The sequence below is a fragment of the Perissodus microlepis genome, chromosome 22 (assembly GCF_051167445.1).
Source record: "Perissodus microlepis isolate ML-2025 ecotype Zambia chromosome 22, ASM5116744v1, whole genome shotgun sequence".
Lineage (NCBI taxonomy): Eukaryota > Metazoa > Chordata > Actinopteri > Cichliformes > Cichlidae > Perissodus > Perissodus microlepis.
The window spans coordinates 10,969,334-10,994,172 of NC_140481.1; the positions used below are offsets into that span (position 1 = coordinate 10,969,334).

The following is a 24,839-nucleotide window of genomic DNA, read 5'->3' on the forward strand; positions in this document are numbered from 1 at the left end:
GTAAAGGCAGGGTGCTTGGTTTTCCAGACCTGTGGAAATGGGATTTCTTCTTTCGGCTTCTCTTTTATGTCGCCACAGCAGATCATCTCCCACCATCTCAGCCTGTCCCTTGCACTCTTTCTTCATGCCAACCCTCTGCATGTCTTCCTTCAGTAGAGCACTTCTGTGCATACAGTGACTCAGACCCCTCTGTTGTTGATTCAGCTTCCACTTTGGGTACTTTTAAGATTAGGCCTGAAACTCTCCGATTTTGATAAACTTAATGTTGGTACTATATTGGTTGATCCTGAAACACATGTATCCGAATTTTCAATAACTTTGTGTCTACTCTCTTCTTTCCCCTCACTCCCACAGGGAGGGGACGCAGATGGCTGGCCCTCCCTTAGCTGTGGGTGGTCTCTTCCTGTTAAAAAGCAGTTCTTCCTTCTCTTCATGGCTAAGTGCTCATTCACAGGGGATCGTCTGATGGTTGTTATTCTCTTACTAATATTGCAGAGTCTTTACCTTACAATATAAATTATTTGCCAGTCTCTTATTACAAGTGCCACCTTTAATACACAAGTAATAGAGTTTAAAGGCAGATGTTGGGTGTATGATATCTGCTCTTGCTTTCTCAGGCAGTTTCAATTTGGAGTTGTTGCACCTGTGCTGCTGTTAGTCCTGACATTTCATCCTGGTGAAACAGACCTGAACAGCTTTATATCTGCAGCTCCAGTGAGCTGTCTGCTCTGAAGCCGTGGATCAATCTGGCCTTCCCTGGCACATCTAAGCCGGGCACAAAATTCACTCAACACACTGTCTCTCCGCGCCTCCCCAAACCACCGGTGACACCTGGAGATATGAGAAAAGCTGCAGCAGGGGAAGTTCATTTCGCGTCCTAAGGTGAGAATGTGATGGTAGCCTAAAGCACGGGGTAAACTGTGTGGGGTTTGTCCTCAGAAAAGCACGAACACACAGACGACCCTGCTCTCTCTGTCTCCTCTATCAGCAGACCTCAGCTGTGTCTAAAGGATGAGAGTTGGAAAAACACCAGGGACTCCTGTGGCTACCTGCTGTTTCCGTAGAAACACAGCCTGCATGGCAGCTCTACCTCAACACAGCTGGAGGTTTCTGAGCTCGTGCTTGTGTGTGTGTTTGTGTGCGTGCGTGTGCTCTCTGAGATGCCACTGTAACAGCCAATAACAGTCTTTAATTAACCTTTTCTGCCGTTTTAGGAGATAAAATGAGTGAACGGGTTCTCTGAAAATTGCATGCGGCAGATTCAAGCTACAGCGTGTTGACAGGAGGCAGGTAAGCGACTGTTGTAAGGGACAGGTAAATAACACGGTGGGTGAAGATGATTATTGTTTTCTGACTCACAGCAAAATGCCAGGAGAGTCCATCTGGCCTCTTAGGCAGACATTTAACCAAGAAAAATCTATACTTTTCACTTGATTTTTTTGAAACTTTTATTTAAGAAAAAGGGTTTTTTATGCTTTTGAAAAATTCTTGTTAATTTCCCCATTAATCCAAAGGCTTTACCACAAGGATCTTACCCATCTTTGTTTGTATTTTCTTCTTCTAATTTGCTTTCTTGAGCTTTTGAAACAAAAATTGGCTGTGTTGCTATTAAAAGTTTGTTTCTATAGCAGGAAGATGAAATTTTGAGTAACTGAATACCTTTACTTGTGTATTCAACTGGAAAAACCAGGGTCTAAACCAAAATTGTAGGGACAATGGTTGCTTTTCTTTCCTTGAAACAATTAACCTTTGGAGGGACAAAGCCTAAATTAAAATCAATGGGTATTTTACCTCCCCAGCAGTCATCGCTCAGTGGGTAAAACTTTAGAAACTTAAGGACGGGCTTGTAGACCTAAACTTTTCTGATTGGCCACTTGAGCAATCAGAAAAGCTCTACAAAGCAGTCTGTCTTTGTCGACAAAGACATCTTACTTTAAGGAGTACCAGAGAGATTGCTGGTTACTATTTTCACACATACACTGTGCACTCCCTACTAGATTTCTATGTTATATTTTTTCAGCTCTGCACCTTCCTCACATGGTGGTGAGGTAGTGTCTGCACTTTTTCCTATTTTTTTCAAACGTTTAGCCAATTAGCACATTAAAGCACAAGCTATAACTGGATAGCCTATAGGTCAAATTTCAGTCTGGTGGTCAATAAGGAGAAAGACAGAAGACAGACAGCCTATAGGAGAAATGTCAACTTAGCATGTCGGCAAGTGTAAACTGTCAGCATCCGACAGAGCCTACAGTCCTGCCTCCTGGGGAAGATCTTGGTTGTGGTGTAGCAGTGCTAACACTATTAGACCAGGGAAATCTGGAAGTTGCTTCACTCTCTGACATTGTTTGTGGAAGAAACGTGTGTATTATATTTAACAATTTCCTATAGTTAAGGCTATTTGATGTTCCCCAGAGAAATGCAGAGAAAACTAAATCGTTTGTCACTTATCACCACTGAACCTTGGAACCTTCTGGCAGACTGAGTTTTAACTTTAAAGACATCAAATACTCCAAAGAATGCCAGGGGGAGATGCCAATCATGGCAGCATGTTTTCCATTTATTTATATTAAATCATGTGTTTCATACCTTAAATCATATCTATTGGGGTGTCTAGAACATAACATAAAAGCAGTAATTAAAAAAACAAAACAAAAGGAATACAGGGTATACTTGTACTGTATATTCTTTGCCTGTGGCAAATTGTTGCCTTGATCTCGTGGACGTAATAAATGTCCAAGGCTGTCAGATCACTAATCATCTTTAACCTGCCAGCTTCCAAATACAAAGTCTGTATGACGTCCAATTGAGACAATTTACACGAAAAGCTGGAGGTAGTTTATGCAGTTTTGATGAATTCACAGCGAGTAAGTGGTAAGCAACACCCTCACTTAAATCAAAGTGTTTCCAGTACTGACATGTGTGTGTGCTACATGTGTTTTTTTCTGATTGTTTCACAGCACTTATGTTCTAAAGCACAGCTATACAAGCCCATACTTCCCCACAAGCCTGTGAGAAGGCACTGCATTGACAGATTTTGTGTTTTAACTGAAGAGCAGGCTTCATCTTGTCTAGATGCCCTGCGTCTGTGTGTCTGTACTGGCTGTCAAATATACACATGGAGATGCAACACGGACTGAGAGCAGAGGCAGAAGATGTGAGATGGTCGACACGTTTTTATAAAGTCCCGTACACAATGATAGTTGTCGTTATGGCAGCGGACTAATTAGCCTAATCTTCAAGGGTCTGAGACAGGGGAAACAGAAAAACAAAAGTTCAAGACAATCTTTTCATTCCTTAAAAAGAAGTTTTGTTTTTTTTTTTGCTTAACACCAAACCACATATATATTTGATTACACATTTGCTGATATGTAGGGACAGACACACCTGGAGATAGTGGAAGGTCCTCTCCTTGAGCTTGCTCTCAATGGGCACCAGGGCTTTGTCATAGGCTCCTCCTCTGGTAGAAGGATACACCTCTCTAGCCTGACTCACTGTCATGGCTGACCAGGTGCTCCTCTTCAGGGAGTGACCGTGATGCCCGTGCTGTCCTCCTCCTCCCTCACTCCCCACCAGAGCCATTGTTGTGCAGGCCATGCACTCCCCAGACCCCTGTCCGCCGCCTCGTTCCTTGGGCTTCTTCATGGTGAGCTCCTGAATTGCAGCATCCAGGCTCTCATGTCCTCTGGGATACCCCGGTCTACCCCCACCTACCAAGTAGCTGCTGTCACTGTCGAGGTTGTCATCGGAGCTCCACCAGCCCGCTGTCCGGCTGCGGTGGCGTCTGCCTGACTCATGCCGCGAGTCTCCACTCTTGCTACGTTCTCGAGACTTGTTCCTCCTGGTGGAGCGAGACTGGTGGCCTGAGTAGTGGCCCTCCTCCCCTCCACTCCTGTGGCCCCCACCTCTCTCGCTCCGGTAGTCCCCTCCTCCCCTCGTACCGTTGTACTCCCGTTTGGATGGCGCCTCCAGGGAATGGGACTTGGCAAAGAGGCGCTGCACCGAATTGACCAAGTGCCGTATGCGCGAAGGGCTCTCACTGCGTTGCTCAGCACCCCCACTGGCAGTGCGCTGGTATTGCAGTGTGTGGAAGCCATCATGATGGAAGGGCACCTGCTTCTCAAACTGGTCCATCATGTTTGAGGGCATGCGGTGCATCTTCCCCCCGTGGCCTGAGGATAGGCACTCTTCACAAGAGTCAAATGACTGGAGAGGTGGGTGCTGGTTGGGGTGGGAGCGGGGAAAGGTGCCTCCTCCAGAGTGACTATGGGAGTGTGAGCGGGAGTGGTGCCTCTCCAGCGCCAGGGCCTCAACCGGACCTCCCCCAGGGTAAAAGTGGCCATCGCTGTGACCGTGGTAGTAGTCTCTGCCTGGACCGTCACAGTCATCAGGCGTGCAGTGGCAGGGACCTCCTCCACCACCACCCGAGGAATGCTGAGACATGCTCCGGCTGACATGGTACCCTTTCATAGGCGCCGGGGCATGGTGTGCCGTCCGGGCCGAAAGGGGGCGCTGTGGGCGTGACAGGGCTGCACCTCACTCACCTGGTGAGAAAAACAAGAAATAATGTGAAGACATTTTATTTAAGTGTAGCAAAGGAACAACGATTGCAATGTTGTAGACTGTTTGGATGAGAGTTATTATTTTTTTGTCTAATTAGGCCTCTCATACCTGTGAGAAAGGACTAAGACCTCAAAGGGATGTTTTTTTATAAAACTTTGAGTACAGGTATAAGGTAAGATTAGAGGCTCACATATGGGAGGTGCAGCGATGGGACATTTGTGGTAGGAAGTAGATTTTGATGATTGATGTCAGGATTATTTTCTTTCTTCTTTTCTTCTTTTTAATGCGTGAATTGAAAGTGAAAACAATACATTGTTTTTTTTCTGATTAGCATTTTTATTGATGTTACACTTCATTTTTTACCTAACCAAAGACAAAACAGAGCAAACGCGAACATTCATCCCGCGGCTGCAATAAGCGGCCAGAGACAGCTTTCCTCTTCTTATTCATCTCTAAGACTGCAGGGCTGATAAATAAAGAATATTAGCCTTTCTTTCTCTCTCAGCGTGTATCTTCGGTTGTTCTTCTCCCTCTATCTAACAGCTTTTGCTCCTCTTTGACATTTATCGTTTTATTCATCTGCCCAGCGCTCCGTGTTATCTGTCGTTTTCTCCATCCAGGCCTGCAGGGAGTCTTTGAGCATTCCTGTGATTTAAAGCCGAGGAAAGCAGGTTGTATATTGATTACCTGCATCCGAATGCAAAGGAGCTAGAGAGTGGCTGCAAGCATCCAAGCGTACTGCAGAGGGATTTCGGCAGATGATTACCAAATGAACAGCAACATGATATCCATGGGACTAGGTGAAAGCCAACCCTACTGAAAGTGTAGTGGGATGATGGGATCCTCTCCACAAAGCTAATGCAGGACCTGAAACTAGTGTACCTTGTCAAGCAGCAGTAAAACCTAAGTAAAAGTAAACAGAATGTAAACAGGATGAGGGCTATCTCTGGGTTTCCTTTCTCCTCATGACATGGATAACAACTGAGATTACATTCCAAATGTGGTAATCATGTATTTCATTGGACTGGCATTAATTGCTGCTGGTGTAATCACATCCTCTATTAACCACTTCTCCACTAACTATATAATGAATCACGGGCACACAGCCTGTTCATAATGCACACGAGCATTTGCCATCATTTCTAAATTTGATTAAATTGAGATTGAATTACTCGATGAGAGCCAATATCGAGCTGCTCGGCTGGATGGGATTCACTGAGCTCCTGCGAGTGTATTTGCACTTGTGTTTGCTGGCTTTCACGCTGAGATGAGAGATAGGGGACAGATGCTGGGATAATCATTAAATAGAGCGTGGCCTGTTTGCCTTGATTGGCTGAATGAGAGCTGCCACCCAGAAAGCTCACCCACATCTAGCCGTGTCATTGGTGTGGCCGTGACGACGGGCCTCTCCAAGTCAGCGTCCAACCATGGACAGATTTTAGACAGTTGTGCCACCTGGGCGGACTGAGCCACCTCTCATTAACTCTGTGGCTTTATGATCATTTCACTGCCAAAAAATAAAACCTGTAAGCATTTTCCTTTTTGACAAGGTATAAGCAGTGCACAATTCCTACGGGGAAATGTAACAATGCTGCCATTACTGTGCATGTTGCAGTGAAAACAACAAAAGCCCAGAAGCTAATAATGACAGTAAAGTCAGTAGCTGTGACATTATGAATTATTATCATCTTCCTTTTGTCGTTCTATCCCTCATTCCATGGTTGTGTGTTTGTGTTGCTTCCAGCAGGAGTGTTTTGATGACTTTTAAAAATCAGGTGGCAAATGGTGACCCCTTAAAAAATACTTTGATAGTGGGTAGATCTTGTGTCTCCATAAACATGAATTAGAAGATGGGACTGCCCTATGACAACACAGTAGTAATGCTGAAGCACAAGATTTAACCTCAAGGTAATGGAGCTGACAAAATGCACTCTGGTTATGTTAATTTCTAGTCTTTCAGCTACACTAGTAATAAAAACCAACCGATATAGTTTGGATTATTCAACATAATATAACCACAGTTAAAAAGATTAATCGAGAAGGAGAACTACTAATACTACTATACAGTCAAGATAGTATCCATCTTGGTTGAACAATGGGACGGTCTAAGGAGCTCAGTGAACATTTAAGAAGGAGAATGATAGACTCACATAAGCTTGTAAGGTCTCTTGGAGTGATTTCTAAACAACTGCAGATTCCAGGATTATCATTACAAGCAATTCTATGTAGGTACAAGTTATTCAGATATATCCCCAGTCTGCCAAGGACTGGAAGAAGACCTAAACTGTCACCCTCAAATGAGAGGAAATTGGTTAGGATGTTCAAGAACAACCCAGGAGCTGTTTACCCTGATTGTTTGCATGTTTGGAGGCTTTCAGACCTAAGAACACTGTACCAACAGTCAAGCATGGCGGCAGTAGGATCATGGGCTGGGGCTGTTTAGCTGCCAGTGGTACCTGTACATTGCACGAAAGAACAATGAAGAAAGAGGACTTCCTTCTTCAAATTCTTCAACCTCACCTCAAGTCAACAGCTAGATGGTTGAAACTTGGAGACAATTGGGTGCCTCTACTGGCCAATACTCCTTTTGTTTGAAATGCAGAAAGCAGACTAACCTTAAGCTTCTTGGTCTGGTCCGAAAACCAAACAGTTTAAATGAACATTAACAATTGAAGCAATGTTCGGATAACATAGCAGCTAGCATTGGGTATTAGTAAGGCCCCAGTAAAACAGGCTTGGAGACTCGTTAGCAACCATTGGTCTCCCTAACCGACTGTGAGTGATTGCTGAGAGCTGCTGTGAAATCGATTGCTAAGCTGTCACACAGGCCTAAAGACCAATCAACGATCCCATCGTGAAAACCTTGAGAATGACGGTAGCACCATCATTATCTACTATGTCATCACTCTGTGATAAAATGGAGGCTAACATAGCATTTAGACGCAAACGCATTGGTAGTGCTGTTGGAGCTTGAACACAAAAATCTATTTCTTCTGTCATAAGTATACAGGTCAGATAACACCAAGGATCTCTTGTGTATTCTGTTTTACATATAAAAATAAATGTTGATATTTCATGTTTTAACAGCGATTCAACTTTGAATCTGAATTCAATATCAAATAACTTATTGAGAAAGATATTTTATGCAGTGTGTTGTACTAGCAGACTGCAAAGTGAGCACCACCACTCTGCCTGAAGGAGTAAATTAAACCATGTTCTGTTTATTATGAAGTCTTTGGCTTTGGAGCAAGCTGCTGGCTGGGAGCTGTCAATCACAATGACACACACACACACACACACACACTGAACATGTGGCTGTGCACACACACACACACCAAAAGGAAACATATGCACACACAGACCGCTAAGATAGTAAGGTATGAAAGACACATCTGAACTTTGGCTGTCACTTTCTCTTCATTTCCCTTTCACTTCTCTCTCTCTTCTCAGTCTCTCTTTCTGACCTACTTCTATCCATCCTCCAGTCATGTCTCTCCCTCCCCAGCTCCTTGTTTTTTCTTCTTTATTTTTTTAACTTGTCAGTATGTCTGGCCCTCTGCATGTCAGCACTATGTGTTGAGTTAATTACAAAGTTTGTTTCCATTCTTCATCTCATGGCCTCTGCCATCCATCAGTGTTCTCTTCTGTGCATGTCTTCTGAGATAACTGAGGTATTATAGCATTATTTACACAAATGTTACACAACAAATACAAAAGAGTTTCAAGGTGCTTCTTTAGTTCTATCGCAGCCTTGTTCTCCATTATTTCTCCAAAGTGTTTTCAACACTATTTAAAGTGATTCTATGCACTTTCCCTTTTTTCCCCTTTCGTCTTTACCAGCTGAGACATCATGATAGCTTTTATTTTCTTTTTTGTATGCGTGTATGTTTTGATGACACAACGTTTAAGCCACAGTATAGCTGTAACTTACAGTGTAGCCTGGAGTGCACTTTACCTGAAATGTAACTACATGTTGCGAGCACGCAGAGCTAAACAGCTGTGATTGATCTGCTTCACAGAAGCATGCCTTGTAAACACAGTATATTGATTAGCAGAGGGAAAACGCCTAGCTGAAACAAACTGTAAAAGGCTCTAATTGCATCTACATTGCCCACAATGCCAATGCCATAGCTACTATTCTGTCAGAGTTGAAATATGCCACGTTTCTTGTTTTTATATCCCTGACAGCAAGTGAATAGTTTCCAGTCTGATATGAAATCTTCTGTCTTTGAGTAAAAGTAAAAGTGAACATGATCAGCTCAGGTTCACTCCTGATGGACTGAAAGCAACACCACAGAAATGCAAACAATAACAAAGCCAATACGGTAGTGACTCAACCCAGGGCTGCAAATAAAGTTTTTTTTGACGGCTGTTCTGTCTGTTTGTGGACTGTTTTTGTCACCGGGGCAGGATTGCCAAAACTTTTTAGGGGACTACTTCAGATGAAAACAAAGGTTGAACTTGAAAATAGGGACAGGCACTGGGACCTTTGCACCCTTTCCCAACTTTTTAACAAATTTAACTTTAAATTTGACCTATAGCTGTTTTTTTTTTTGTTTTTTTTAAGTCTCTGATGGATTGGATCGTAGAACCGGATGGCAGGGCAGCTGGTGCGATGGTTTCTAGTTTGTGTTTTCCTTCAGTAATTCTATTACTGTTTGGTAACCTTCCCCCTCCTTTCAGCGTAGGCAGAAATATTCAGTAACTGCTCAGTTGGAGCCGTACAACACGCTGCTATTGTTTAACACTGCTTGGCATCGAAGTGATTGTTACAGAGGCTTTAGTCTGGAGCTGGTTCATTTTAAATATTCATGCGCTCATGCCAGCTGCTCTGACCCACTTTGCTAACAGCTGAGTCTGCCCGCTCTCCACTGTGTCTGTAGCTAGTAGGTCAAAGGGTGTTTCAAATCAGTGAAATGTAAAATTTAACACCTGGAAAAGTCTAATTGATAAATGTTTTTTTTTTTTTACTATGATTTTTTATTGCCTGTCTGAAGGCAAGGTAGCTCAAAAACATCATAAGAGATTTTCATCAAGATTAGTAGGGAGACAAAGAAAAGGCTTTCCTTAGACTGAGATGGCAAACCAGTCGTAGGCAGGAAAAAATATAGCTGCATGATATATGCCCACTTCTAATCAGTCATCAGCATCTACAGCGTGGCTGGAATTGTTTCCACTGTGAGTCTGTATGTGAGTTATCAGGGCAAAATATGGCTGTGTCACATGAGGAAACAGAAGAAAAAAGAGGAAATCAGGATGCACAAATTACAGAGGAACAGAGGAACAGGGGGAGAGAACAAGAGGAAAACACTTAAGAGCAACGTACAATCACAAATCCCCCCAAAAAGTTGGGCTGCTGTGTAAAATGTAAATAAAGACAAAATACAATGAACTGCAAATCCCATGAACCAATATATTATTCAGAAATGAAATAGTTAAGCTTGGAAAAAAAGTAGTTTTGAATTTAATGGCATCAACGCATTTAAAAAAAAATGGGACAGGGCCATTTTACCATTGTGCAGGATGCTGGATGGCAACATGACATTTGGTTGTTTAGGAAGAGGGAAGTTTAGGAAGTTTTAGGAGTGGCGGCGAGAGAGAGAGAGAGAGAGAGAAAGAGAGTTTTGAGATGTGAGAGATTTGTGATGTTTAGCATGTTTGGAGTGTGTAGTTAATGTGTTTTCTTGTGTAGTTAGCGTGTAGTGTTGTGGATAGTTTTGTGTTGTGTGTCAGAACAATGAGGTGACTGCTGTCTCCAGGTAGAGAACAGGAGTGCACCTGCTGCTGTCAGACCTGCAGGTATCAGGCTGTGATGTTCTCCTTTATAGTGGACAGAAATGTTTGGAGTGACACAAATAATTTGTGTGGGATCTTATTTAATGCAGAACAGCTGATTGTTATGTAAATAGTTTGAAATGGTTATAACAAAGGGTAAAAGGTAAATGGCTGCAAATAACTTTGTTTGCAAAACTCGTGCATATGATTTTAAAATTGAAGATTTAGATCAATTGTGTTAATACAGTATGTCAAAATGAAAACATAACTGTAAATTCAGACACGTGAGGCTGTGCTGAAAAGAATGATACCAAACAAAGCAAAGTAAATAGTTTTTAAAGGTGAAAAGTAGAGGAAACATCAAAAGTAGTTAAAAATGGCCAATTATACCCTGGACCCCAGAGGGTTAAACACTTTTTTTTTTTTTAAAGTAATGCAATAGTTACTTTTCAAATAATTAATTACTTTTAGAATCTTGTAACTCAGTTACTAACTCAGTTACTTTTTGAAGAAGTAACTAGTAACTATAATTAATTACTTTTTCAAAGTAACTTGCCCAACACTGGTTATAACGCAAAAACATGTACATTTTAATGTCATTTAGTCTCATCTGCGTATATCATGAATTAACAGTTTTATATATTTCTCCCCATATGTTTTTCTACAGACAGTAGCTTAATGGGGGACAATAGCAGACAATCATTTGGACAAGGCAGGCACAGCCTTGGCTTTCACTAAAATGGGCTAACGCTGCGAGGCAGTGGGTATTGTGTGCCTGAATACTGGCTTTGTTTGAATGCAGATACAATGAACCAAGCTAGAACGTGGTCCGAGGCAGATACGTCGACCCATTTAAGAAAACGAGGTGAACTTGCATAGAATGCTTATAGAATTGTAGTCAAACAATAGGAAAGTTTTTGCTAGTTTGGTGTCTGCCCATATGTGCTGGTACTTCAAAGATACTATTAACCACAGGCACTCTGCAAGCCCATAATGGCAAGTGGGACAGACAATAGTGAAATGTATGACTATGGGAATGGGAAATAATAGAGGATTGGCTCAGCTATGTGTTGGCATGCACTTCCTTTTTTTCAAGCCAGAGACATGCATGCTGGGAAACTGGCAGAAGGACTGATTTGCTCTTCTCAGCTTTTAGCCATGAATGATCTATTTTCATTTTTCCACTGTCTTTCTCCGATATGCACACAACCACACCACACACTTGCTCACACACACACTGTTCTCTGGCAGCCGAGTAACTGCTGTAGCTAACCCATCATGGTCCAGAAGGAATCAGGGGTGATGGGAAAGATTGAAGATTTCAAGGATGACCTGGAGAAGAGGACCCATAAAAAACACAACTACAGAGCCAAGCTGAGATACTGCAGTTCATTATCTCTGTGCATACAGACTGGAGGGCACAGGTGGGTAAAAAGGGTGTGAAATATTAAGAAAAATAAGGAAAAAAATGTGTATATAATCGCTGTATTTGCAAGTTTGCAAGGCGCTGTAGACTTTTCAGTGGGAAGTGGCAGAAGCTAATATATAAACATGGCGGTGCTGAAAGGTAGGTTGCACATTCGCATGAATGTGTGCCCACATACACACTCTAGATGCTGAAATAGTTGTTGGTGAAGGCAGCGGACAATTGAGTGGTGCTGGAAATGCCTACGAGGGACAATAAAGAGTGAGAAGGGAGAAGAAATGTAGCAAGAAGAACAAAAGGGTAATGCTAGAATGAGAGGCAGAGGGAATATGACAGTGGATGTGTGTGCGTAAAACAGAGAGATGATGGCCACAACACAGGGGAAATATGCTCCCATCATAAGGGCAAAATTGAAGAGTGCCTAGGGGGCAATTCCTCTATTGCGCTCTCTCCGTCTCCTCCTCCTCTTGCCCTGTTTTCCCATCTCTCGTCTTTCCCATATTCCCTTGCACAAACCTGTGTTCTCCTTTTATTCTTCTACTCCGGTCTCTCAGAATAGGTTGGCAGAAAATGTTCAACAAAACCAACACCATTAGTTTAAAGGAGGTGCAGGGTTAGCACGATTTTTCTTTTAAAGCTACCTGAGGGATGTCTCTGTGGTGGAAGTCTAGAATATATTATCACAGATATACATCTCTGGAAGTCAAAGACAATTCTAAGAGATATGCAATCATCAGAATTTTCCATGGATGCAACATGGTGCTATGAAAACGTCAAGTGTTCTGACACAATTGGTAGTTTTCATTGCCCTTTGCACACTCCAGTGACCCATATTAGGATTGTGCTATTTTGCATGCATGAATCTGTCCACTTTGGTCAATTCAAGGCACCAAAACAGTTTGGTACAAGGAGATACTCTGTCCATGACTAAGCAAGGTTACAAATAAATATAAGAACAGCATGCTGAATAGTTATTATATATTTAATGGTCTTCTCATTGAAGGTTGAAAGTATCCTTATCAATATATCCAAGGCAATAGCGGCTCACATAACTACTCATTACAACCAAATTATACAGGAGAGCATCTGTAAATGTGCAGGACATTGAGCCTTGAAGCATATGGGCTACAGCAGCAGAAGACCACACCAGGTGGCACCTCTGTAAGCTAACAGCAGGAAACAGGCTTTGTGTAGGCTCACCGAAACTAGAAAATAGAAGTTTAGAAAAATGTAGCCTGGTCTAATGAGTCTCAAGTTCTGCTGCAGCATTTGATGTAACCAAAATGAAAGCATGGCTCCATCCTGCCTTATATTAATGGTACAGGCTGAGAGTGGCGGTGTGATGGTGTGGGGGAGATTTTCTTGGCATGCTTTAGGCGCCTCAGTACCACCAGAGCATTGTTATTGACCATATTCATCCCTTTCTGACCACAACATATCCATCCTCTGATGTCTGCTTCCAGCAGGATAACTTTTGGTATCAAAAACATGAAATCATCTTGAACTGGTGATTAAGATTGATTAAGCTTTTACAATCCAGAGGAGTGCTGTGGCTTGAGGTCCCCAGATCTGGTGACCTCAACAATCACCAGATCTTAATCTTAAAAACCACCTTTTGGATTTGGAGGAACAGGAGATTCATATCATGTTCAAATTGGTTCTTAACCTAAGAAAAATGGGGAACACTGTATCATAACATGCAAGCAAGCTGGTTGAGTTTGGATTTTTCTTATTAATATTAATAAACACCCACTGCATCACAAAGAATGCAGACAAAATTTAGACTGTGCAGAGCAGTGCAGTGCAGATCTGACGGTGAACAGTGTTCTTTTCCTCAACTGACAGTTCAGCAGTTAGACACAGATTTTAAGTTTATACGCTGGAGTTTTTATGTAGTTCAGCAGCCCTTTTCTTGCATGTATCTTGCTCTCCAGCTGAGATCTCGGAATTCAGTGTCTCAGTATCTGACAGATCATTTATATTGACTTATATCGCAGACCCCCATGAGAACATATCGATTCTGCTTCCCCTTCCTCTTCACGATCTGAAGATTTCCTGAGAGAGACACATGCATGAAACAGACACTTATACTGTATTATTTCTCTATTAGTGTGTTACTCATATCCTCATTCCATCTACATAGTTAGACACTCTAATTTGCTCTTGGTTAGATCGTGCCGGTCTTTTGTAAATTTAACTGCCTGTCTGTGTACTTACATTTGCACATTGTTAGTGCATCACCTGGAAAACTTCCATTCGTATCTGTGCTATTTTTGATTGCAATGCTATGCTAATTAGCCCCACTTAGCCCTTAATTGTCCATTATAAGGCAATGAACTTCCCACTTACTTTAACAGCCTCTTGAAATCCACTGTAACGAAAATCCCACTATTAGCTGTAATGCATCTTCTACGCTTAGAAATGTTTTTAAACTTTAACATTAATACCAATGGAATCTAGAGCAGGCAAGAAGAATATGTAGAACTCAATACAATGCTTTTGATAAGCACTTGCATCCAACCAGTGTTGACTGTTGACAGAAGTCTGTAACCCAAAGTGGCCCATAGTGTCAGAGTTCCTGGTGTGCTGAAAGACTGAGGGGCACACACTAATTCCATCTGTGCTTCTCATAAATACACAGTTAGTTTTTTATTTAACTGATGGTAATTTTTTTTCTTTAATGAACACTTTAATCTTCATGAAAACTGTATGTGTGAGAGGACATCCTTCATGATTTAATGCGTCTTTAAGACAATCCGTTGCCTGTTTACGTACAAATTATTTTAAAAAACCTAATGCAATTGGACTTCCTGAATTTTCTGTGACTGTCAAGACTTTTGGAGAATTTGAACACCAGCTAACTTATTCTTCATTTTCTTCTCAGCACCCTTTCAACCTTAAATATAAAAACATCAAATTGATAATGTCAAAATGCACTCCTCTCCTCTGACCATCTCGTCTAACATCTATTAGTCTGATTCAGTGAGCGTGATAAAAAAAAAAAACCCACACATTTAGCATTAAGCTGTATGTTTATGCCACTGAAAACAGCCTGAGAGAGCTTCTGACTGTGACTTAATGAGAAGGAAAATACCAACACCACTTAGCAGAGTGCTGCTCACTTGTAATTGGCCTTCATTTTCCCTCTCTGCCTCAGATAACATGTGAGGACATGAATGGGTGTATTAGATGGGGATAAACAGGGATCACAGGTGATGAAAGAACAATGTAACAGGCTTGTTCAAACAATCCGCCGTCAGACATCAGGGGTTAACCCTCTGATGATGAGTCCTTCGATACCGACATGTACGCGATGTAGCTAGAGGCTAAGGCCTTGATTATACTTTCCATGTCCGCGAGCCTGCCTGGGTCAGAGTGACATAAATTTTGTCATCAGACAGAGAATGTGCGGACATCCATGTGCTTGCCAGATTTTTGTGACTTTACATCATAGTGCAAGAACTGAGCATGAGCCCCAGGCGACGGACTTCAGGTGGTCTTCAAAGAAGATAACAGGAATGTCTAGTCGGCCATTGTGTCTCCATCTGTCCACAACAGAGTATAATCAAGGCTTAGGTGTCCCTCCCTCCTTCCTTAAGGTATAAAGAGGGAGTACCTGAAATCAATATTTTTTTTAAGTTGAAAGATGGGTGTGGTACGAGACCACATGAGGGGCTCCCACATTGGATTTCATATTTCACCCCCACCTACTTATTACCTTCCCCCTTTTCTTTTTTTGTTTCCTCCTTATTTCTCCTCTGCGTCTTTAATCTCCTTTTCTCAGCTGTTACCTCGTCACTTTACAAATATCTTTCTTTCTTTTTACCTCCACCTCACTTTTTGTTTCTGCCACTCTCTCTATGGATTGCTTCTCTTTCTTTTCCCCCATGAGTACCTTGAGCCGCTTGTGTTGTTTTACAAACTCTCTTGACAGAAAATCAAAGGTAGATGCACAGACCGAGGCTTAGAAAAGAATTAAGTCACACACCAATGGCAGCTTTTGTGTTTTCACAGTGTCATAAAGAACAAAAGCCTTTGAATTGTTTTTTAAACCTTTTAAAGACATCTTCGGTTTGGTTTTTTTTTTTAACTTGAGTGTGTTATTTTACTTCATTCGTAGCAAAAAGTCCTTCAAGAAGCTAGCTTCACAAGTCATTGTGAACTGCCTCAGAATACATATTTGGGCACTTTTTATAATAATACCAGAACTAACTTAAACTTAATTGTTTATTGGGATACAATGAACAATCATACAATTATAACAGTCAAATCTGATAAAAAAAGAACCTCTTAAAACGTTTTTCTCGGATTTTTCTCCAAAATAGATTTTAAGTTTGACGCATTTTGGTTGTTTTTTTCCCCTAAATTTGGGATTTGTGGAGTGCCATGTCTCTCTTTTGTAGCATCTTATGAAACAAGGTAAAGAATGAACTTTAATTCTGAACTGCCATTATAAAATGGCAGGAACAATTTGCTCTTCCCAGCTTTTTGACACAAATGAACTCTTTCATTTCTCACTCTCCTTATCTCACACGCACAGACATAAACACAGTTTTCTGACACATAGAAGTCCTTCTTATGCAAATTTTGAATATCTACATTTCCCTGACTAATGAGAAAAATAACTTCTGCTCTGGATGATTGCGTGATCTGATCAAAATGCTCCAGAAATTCTTCTACATGCAACTTGCACTCACTTTGTTCTACATTTTCTGAGATAGAAAAAAAGAAATGTAAGTTATTATATGAAAAAATACACATAAAAATCCAACTGCTTATGATGTTCTGGGCTTATTTGACTGACAGGTGAGTAGGGATGGGTATTGTTTAGGTTTTATCCGATACCAGTACCAAACCGGTACTTTTGAAACGGTGCTGGTGCTTAAATGGTGCTCAAACCGGTGCTTAAAGAATGGAGAACACACACTTTGTCCAAAAACCTCTCATGTTTAGCTGTTTTTTTGTAAAAAGATAACAATGTTAGGCTTTTCTGCAGCTATAGGGCATATATGGTATCACTCTTGGCTGGAAGCAGTGCTTAAACAATGGAAAAAAAAACCCACCAAATTTGTCCAAAAACCTCTCATGTTTAGCTGTTTCCCACTTTTTCTTTGGTCATTTTAGCCTTTTTGGCCAGGGTGAAGGGAGTATCTGCCATCAAACAAGAAGACAACCGCATGTAACTACCAAAGGTGGAAAGTAACGAATTACATTTACTTGCGTTACTGTAATTGAGTAGTTTTTTTGTGTATTTGTACTTTTTAAAGTCATTTTCCAAGTCGGTAATTTTACTTTTACTTAAGTATATTTTTTAAAAAGTATTGTACTTCGCTACATTGTCAATCACACCCGTTACTGAGTAAATTAAAAGAACAAACAAAAAAAACCCCAACATTGCGCTTCGGAAATACTGCAGGGAATGATGGGTAGTAGAACAAATTAGCGTTGGGTCACGATAAAAATGGAGTCTGACATCGGTGGTACGGATCCAGCGAAAAAAGAAACCCCATCGAATTCTGCTGACCCTGAACTCGAAGAAACCGATGTGAACCCCTGGCCGTATTTAAGGGACCATTTCGGCTTCAAGTGCAAGAAAGGCAACAGCTTTATTATGCAGTGTAAGCTGTGTTTGCCCAGAGAGACCGAGTTAGCAGCTTTTAAAAATTCCACATCAAACCTGCGCAAGCATGTAGAGGTAAGTTAAATGAAACTTGTACATTTATTTTAGCAAAAAAGGCTGTGCTCAAGTTAATCACATTAAGTTAAGACATAAGCTGTTATTGGGCACGTTGTTGTCCACGCAACTTAAAATATTTTTACTTGATTGGTAAATTGCCAAAAAAAAATGTGTTCACTTTTCCTGTTTGTTAATAATAACAATTTATTTAAAAAAAAATTAGTTAAATTAGACAGAAGACAGAAGCGGCTACTTTCTTACTTAACCCACATATGTTCACACTGCAGGCAAAAGAATAACATGTGCTATGTGCAGAGGTGTTTTTTTTCTGTTCTCAAACTGATCTCCCTGTTGGAGCTCAGTCTAGGGGGACTTATTTTTTTCTCCTTATCTTTCCTCACGTGGTGCATTTTCCATCGTTATACCCCTCTGACCTGTCTTCCCCATGTGATGTTTGTGTAATGTATGTATGGTCGGAGGGTAAGATGACGCTGGCAAAGGTCGGCAACCTTAACCCAATTTCCTTCGGGGTCAACCTTCAGGATCAATAAAGTTTTATTGAATTGAATTGAATTGCTTCTCAAAATTAACAGAGCAGGGCCAAGTTTAAAAAATTAAAACACATTTTTATAGCAGCTGCCGTACAGCTCAATTCAGTACTTGTTCTCTTATTTGACAGTTTAAAACACATTCACATGTAAAAGAATTATATGGTTTTGACAGTTTGGTTGGTTGGTTTGGTGACTATTATCCATTTTGATGTATAGACTTGCAGTTTAACTGCCACTGCGCTTTAATTTGTAAAGTTTTTCTTTTAATTAAAAAACAACTACTTTGAGATTTATCCCATTGTCTTTTTTGCACTACTCAGAAGAGGCTGTCCTCCTGCTGACAAAAAAGTAACTATGTAACTTTTACTCTGAGTAAATTTTAAATAAGCTACTTTTTACTTTTACTTGAGTAAATTTTTAGACAGGTAATTTTACTTGTATTTGAGTAAAATTTCAGCAAAGTAATAGTACTTTTACTTGAGTAAAATATTTTAGTACTCTTTCCACCTCTGGTAACTACGACGGTGTTTGCTAGTCCACCTAACGTGCATTAATGTAATAACGTGGTTAGCCTACTCAACGTAAATTACACACGAACAACATTAAGCAACTCGCCCAGAGAAGAATGGCTGCTGCTGCCATCATCATCCTTCATCATTTCTGCTACACTGGCAGGGCTAGGGGCCAGGACTCTTCTCTTCGGGTTCTTGGGGGATGTTGCTAACTCCGGGTCCGATAACAGGCACCACTCCCGCAGTAGATGTGCACGGTGTGAGGTCTCGCAGCAAGCTATGAAATACTGTGCATTTCTCGGCTTTTAAAAAAACAGTATGCGTCGCCAGGTGTATCATCAGATTCGAGGTGTTACCTTCTTTGCACAGTATCACCTTAAAGCACTTGTTGCAGGCTGCTGAGTTTTCATCTTTTGCTGTGAAGTACAGCCAGACTTTTTATTCTGTAGCGATGCTCTAAAAGAACGTACGTACCTGGGCCCGCCTACTATCCTCGGAAAGGTAAAATGATTGGCTAGAATCCAAAGTGTATGACGTCTCAGGAAAAAAAGCACCGAAATAAAGCACTGAAATGTGCGCTGCTTTTTGGTCTGGTTACTACCTTTTATGTCAGAACTGGTGCCATAATTGCACCGGATACCAGTACCCATCCCTACAGGTGAGCACCGAGATGCAAAAAATCACAGCAAGACATACAGGAGTAAAGACAAAATCAGAGGAAGTAACTCACAAATAATCATCACATAGACACTCTAGTGGCAATTTACAACTTTAACAGTAATGTAGTTTTGATTCCCAGACACTTTAAAATCCTCCATGTGCTGCACATGCATGTTCAGTGCAGCAATGTCCAAGATGGTCAAGAAGAGCGATGAACACACACAAACACACACATACATCCATACATTTAAACAGCCTTCTAACCAGCTGACTCTAGTGTTGCTAGGTTACTTGGTGAACTAGACTACTACATGTAGAATAAATTTGCATAAATATCACACAATTGTCAGTATACCATGAAACAGTGGAGCAGAGTATGCTTTGAAGAGTAATGGTGATGAGCCTTACTTCATTTTCCAAGTGTAAATCTGTGATCAGGAATCAAATATGTGTGTGTTTACTGATTTGAAGTGCAAATTTCAGCACGTTTGAAATGCAAATAAAGTATACATTCAAAATGTCTACGTGTATTTGCATAATGCATGCATGTCTGCATGTGTGTGCCAGCTTAGGCTGGTGCTTTGATCTAGGACTGCCACATTAGTTGCAGTGAAGGAACGTCTGCTCTCCAGACTTTTAGCTGTGAGTATACATTCACATTATTCATGTTTTATGCTTGAGCCAGTGCAGTGCGGAGGCAGTCTGCGTACAGTCACGGACGGCGTGTCTACCTACAGAGTGTTTGTTGTCAGATAGAGGCAGTATCACAAACATGTGATACAACTGATCTGTGGACTATTCTTGCTGGTGCTGTTGTTGGTTTATCAGTCAGCCATAGAGAAGAGCAAAGTTGTAACATACAATAGAGAAACTGAGAGGTTAAAAATAATGATGAGTGTCCACTGCAGCTACTCTCTGCACTTTTCCTGCTCTGTTCTGGTTAATTTTTTGCACTTGTCCTGTTCTTTGCAACTTTGCTGTTGCAGACAGATTTGTGGGACCATAATTTATGCTTTAGTTATGATGGTAATTCTACTTCACCATCTTGATTTGTTTACATCATGGGACATCATATTCACAACTATTGCTGACCTACTGCATAAACACACACAGAGCCTTTAATCACCATCCCTGGCGATTGTAATCATGTTAATCTGGACTCCACTCTGCCAACTTTTAGGCAGGATGTATACTGTAAAACATGAGCCAGTAAATCTCTGGACCTTCTGTCCAAACACCAGAGATAGATACAGAACCACTGCTCTGATCCTACTAGGTAGATAAGACCACAACCTGGTCCTGTTAATACCTATCCCTGTCCCTGCGGTTCAAACACTTCCAGCTGTAGCGTCAGGAAAACTGCAAGGCCTGCTTCAACACTGTAGACTGAGGACAACATCAACATACTATATAGACTACATCACAGAATATATAAACTATACAGTTTTGCAAACATGTCACCATCCCAACCAGGACTGTGAACTATTTTCCTGATAACAAGCCATGGATTACCCAGATGAATGAAAAGAAGACCGTCTAAGTGTAAAGATTGGTGGGAGCTGGAGACCAAACTCCAGCTGAACCAGTGGCCTCGACCACTGACCTCAACTCAAGAGACCATCAGCAGCAGGGAAACCTGGACAGGGTTGCCCTCCTGCTAAAGCCATTCTTCAGTGGATTCAGTATGGAACACTCCTCTCCACGCAGCACGAATCTTACCACCTCCTCAGCCACCTGACCACGCCACATCCCCTGTGCCCCCAACCCTATCTGTTCTCAGATTCCTCTGGCTGTACATATGACTGTGACAGCTAGTCAGTTGAGGAGACAGGTGGAGCGACTACACCAAAGCAAAGCTCCTGGCTCTGACTGCATAAGTCCAAGGGTCCTGAAGTTCTGTGCTACCCAGCATCTCTTCAGCCTTAGTCTGCTGCAGGAAAGTGCAGGACGAGGAGAGTGCCAGTATCGAAAAAAAGACCCTTCTGGCCTTAACAACTTCAGATATCACATATCATGTAGGTGCTAGAAAAGACTAGTTGTTTAGCTAGCAGATGAAATATGTTCTCGACCCTCTTCAGTTTGCTTACCTGCCTCATGCTGGGGTGGATTGTGCAATGTGCTCACTCTCACCTGAACAGTAAAGGTGGCATTGTGAAAAGCATGTTTTCTTTCTCCAGTGCCTTTAATGCCATCCAACCACTTCTGCAGACTGAGAAGCTGCTCAGTGCATCACCACTTCCTCTGTCTCCTGGATTACTGACTATGTGCCAGAGAGGCCTCAATTTGGGGCACCACAGGGGATGATCCTGTTTACTCACGCACCTCATATTTTAAGTAAAACAGTAAATCATGCTATCTGCAGAAGTTCTCTGATGGCACTGCAGTGCTTTGGTGCTGGTGAAGAGCTTTGTGTAGCAGATACACCTAGTCCTGAATGTCAGCAAAACCAAAGAGAGAGCGGTTGATTTTAAACCTACTAAGTCCAGAGACTGAAACACTGGACAGCCACAGGTACTTGGGTGCTCTCCTGAATGACAGACTACACTGGAGGACCAACAATGATGCTGTGTACAAGAAGGATATGAGCAGAATCTACTTTCTGAGGAGACTCAGATCCGTTAATCGTTTCAGCAAGATACTGGACATCTTCTGCCAGTCTGTAGTAGCAAATCCCATTTACTTTGCTGCTGTTGGTTGGGGGGAGTGGAGGTGTTTGAGTCACTGAAATAACTACTCTCCATCATGGACCATCCATCGTACCCGCTCCGTTCCACACTGCAGGCACAGCAGAGCTCATTCTCCCTCAGACTTATCCAACCCTGCTGCCATATAGAACCCTTCAGGAAATCGTTCATATCGTTCTCTGTAAAACTCTGCGACAATCCTCCTTTTTGTAACAGATGAACACACCTGTCAGGACATAACACATTTCTGTATCACACTTTCTTGCTGTTTCTTGATTTATTTATAGTGTAAATATTATTTATTAATGGCATTTAAAATACTGTATGCTAAAATAATCTCAGTCTTATCTTTCTATTTTTCTTCAACTTAATTTTTATTATTTTATTTATTTATCACTTTTTCTGTATATAAAATTTCACATCATAAGACCTTCCTATTGGCCTATGGTACTATTACTATTAATAGATTTTTTATTTTGCGCATTATGCTATTTCTATTCTTTATGCTGCTGCTGCTGTAACATAGTAATTTTCTTTTGAGGGCTCAATAAATTCCATCCATTCATCCAGCAGCTTTGAGGGTAAAGCTAATACAGAGGCAGAGCTGACTCCACTTCTTTCCTTCCCTTTCATTTGTTTCACTCCTTTACTTCCCCTCTTCCATTTTTTCTTATTCTTTATTATCCCCATCACACATTCCCTTCACACCAGTCTCCCTTACCTTATTACAGCCAACTAATATCAGTGCTCAAAGTGTAGTGCACGGTCTGAAGAGTTCCAATATTGAAAATACGGAGGATGCTTATTAACACTTAATATCATTAAGGTGCAAAAGAAATAGTTTAGAGGTCACTAAATCGGATGTGTATACATCATTTAGTCAAAAGGCAGGCTGTGTCCGCTGTGCCACATGCTGCGTGTGTCAGTAGTCAGATGGATTTTTACACGTGCACGTACACAGGTGGGAAAAAACACACACATGCACGCACACAGCACACAACGTACAGATACACACAGAAAGATAAAAACCGTGTTGTGTTGAGAGTTGTTCTGTCACTCCTGCCGATAGGGACGCAGCTGTGCAATAGGTGAGAAATAGCAGGCAGTGAAAGTATTGTGTTTTGAGGCAGAGATAGTGTGTACATGTCTGCTACCTTCTACTAATGGCTTTAGTTGTACCCCATCAACCCACTACCATCAACACACACACACACACACACACGGTTACGACACAAAGGGAAGACTGAACGTGGAGCTCTGCAGGGTGTACACTATAGTGGTTTTTGTGACTGAAAAGCCCCACTCATGTTTTACATCTAGCCATTTACCCTAATACTGAAAGAAAATACCCAAACAAGTGCTTCGGTAGGCTGTACTTCTCTGCTTTGAGTTCATATCTTGACACAATAAATGCCTGATGTGAGACGAGAGCAAAGCTGTTAGCTTAAGGATGTGGGGTATTTAGCTTTTAACTGCATTGACATTTGGCATACAAATATGAGGTTGTGGGCCATATTATAAACATTGTATGATCCTCATCCCAGATATGACTCAGAAGTGGGATATAAATACAATGTGAGCAGTTCCAATCATGCCGTAGTGAGTAGATTAGTAGGTTTTACCAAAGAAAGCTGACAATTAAAAAATGTACACCTACGTGTACACCACTGGTGCTTCAACTGGGAGACAGGACTGAATATCTTACTTTGGCTTTCTAGTTAGACTAAAGAGAGAATAAGAAAAAGAAAAAAAACAAAAAACAAAAAATCAAAACCAAAACCAAAACAAAAAAAAAGAACTTTTCCTCAGGATTAAGACCAATTTTAAATGAGCTCTTTGGTCTTCATGCATGTTCAGTAATACAAACATTTCTAACCCTTCTTTCAGCACTTTAATGATTAGACATGGGCAATAAACCAATGAGAAGACCCGTTAAATAGTCCAGAAAAGAAATGGGATAATAGTTTATCAGTTTATTTATGATTGGTCAGGATTGGTCAAGACAACCTGGTTAAGTTCAAACTGAGCATCAGAATCGGGGGGGGGGGGGGGGGGGGGAGACTTCAAGCTTGAACATGTAAAAGTTACTGGTAGCAGACGGTCTGCCGTGAGTATTTCATAAACTGGGTCGATCTCTCGGGTTTACAGAGAATGGTCTAAAATGGAGAAAATATCCAGTAAGCAGCAGGTTCCTTGAGGCAGATGGGATACAGAAGCAGAAGAGCTCACAGGGTGCCACTCCTGTGAGCTAAGAACACGAAACTGAAGCTTTATTCACAGGGGTTCAACAAAATTGGACAACAGAAGATTGGAAAAAAGTTGTGTGGTCCCATGAAAGTGTTGTGGTGGGCAGATGGTGGAGTCAGAATTTGCCATAACCAACATGAAAGCATGGATCCACGTATCCTTTATTGATGGTTCAGGCTGCTCATGGTGTTGTAATAGTGTGGTGGATATTTTCTTTGCACACCTAGGTCTCCTTAGTACCAAATGAACATCACTTAAACGCCTACCTGAGTATTTTTGCCAAGCATGCCTGTCCACTTATATGATCACAGTGTACCGATCTTCTGCTGGTTGCTTTTAGCAGGATAGTGCTTCACATCACAAAGCTCAGATCATCTCAAACTGGTTTCACCAATGCTGTACTCAACTGGCCTGCACAGTCCAACTTTTGGGATGTGGTGGAATTTGAGATACATATTGTAGATATGTATGCCTCAAATCTGTAGCATTTCTTTGACACTATCATGTCAATGTGGACCAAAATCTCGGAGGAACATTTCCAGCACCTTATTGAATCTCTGCCAAAAAGAACTAAGGCAGTTCTGAACCTAAACGCGTAGTGAGGGTGTGCTGGGAATGCCTAGCAGAGGCCCCAGTCCGCGAGATCTTCAACGCACAGCTCCGGCAGAGCTTCAACAGCATTCCAAGGGAGACTGGGGACATTGAGTCCGAATGGACCATATTCATCATCTCCATTGCCAAAGCTGC

At 41.5% G+C, this 24,839-nt stretch overlaps 1 protein-coding gene across 1 annotated transcript in view; it reads right to left on the reverse strand.

Moving 5' to 3' along the window:
- dlgap3 (discs, large (Drosophila) homolog-associated protein 3) overlaps positions 1-24,839 on the reverse strand; it is a 155,539-nt gene that overhangs the window by 21,668 nt on the left and 109,032 nt on the right. The window contains exon 3 of the mRNA XM_084919111.1: positions 3,385-4,541. Within this exon, the coding sequence (XP_084775237.1) occupies positions 3,385-4,467 (1,083 nt within the window). The 5' untranslated portion in view covers positions 4,468-4,541. The remainder of the gene's footprint in view (positions 1-3,384; positions 4,542-24,839) is intronic.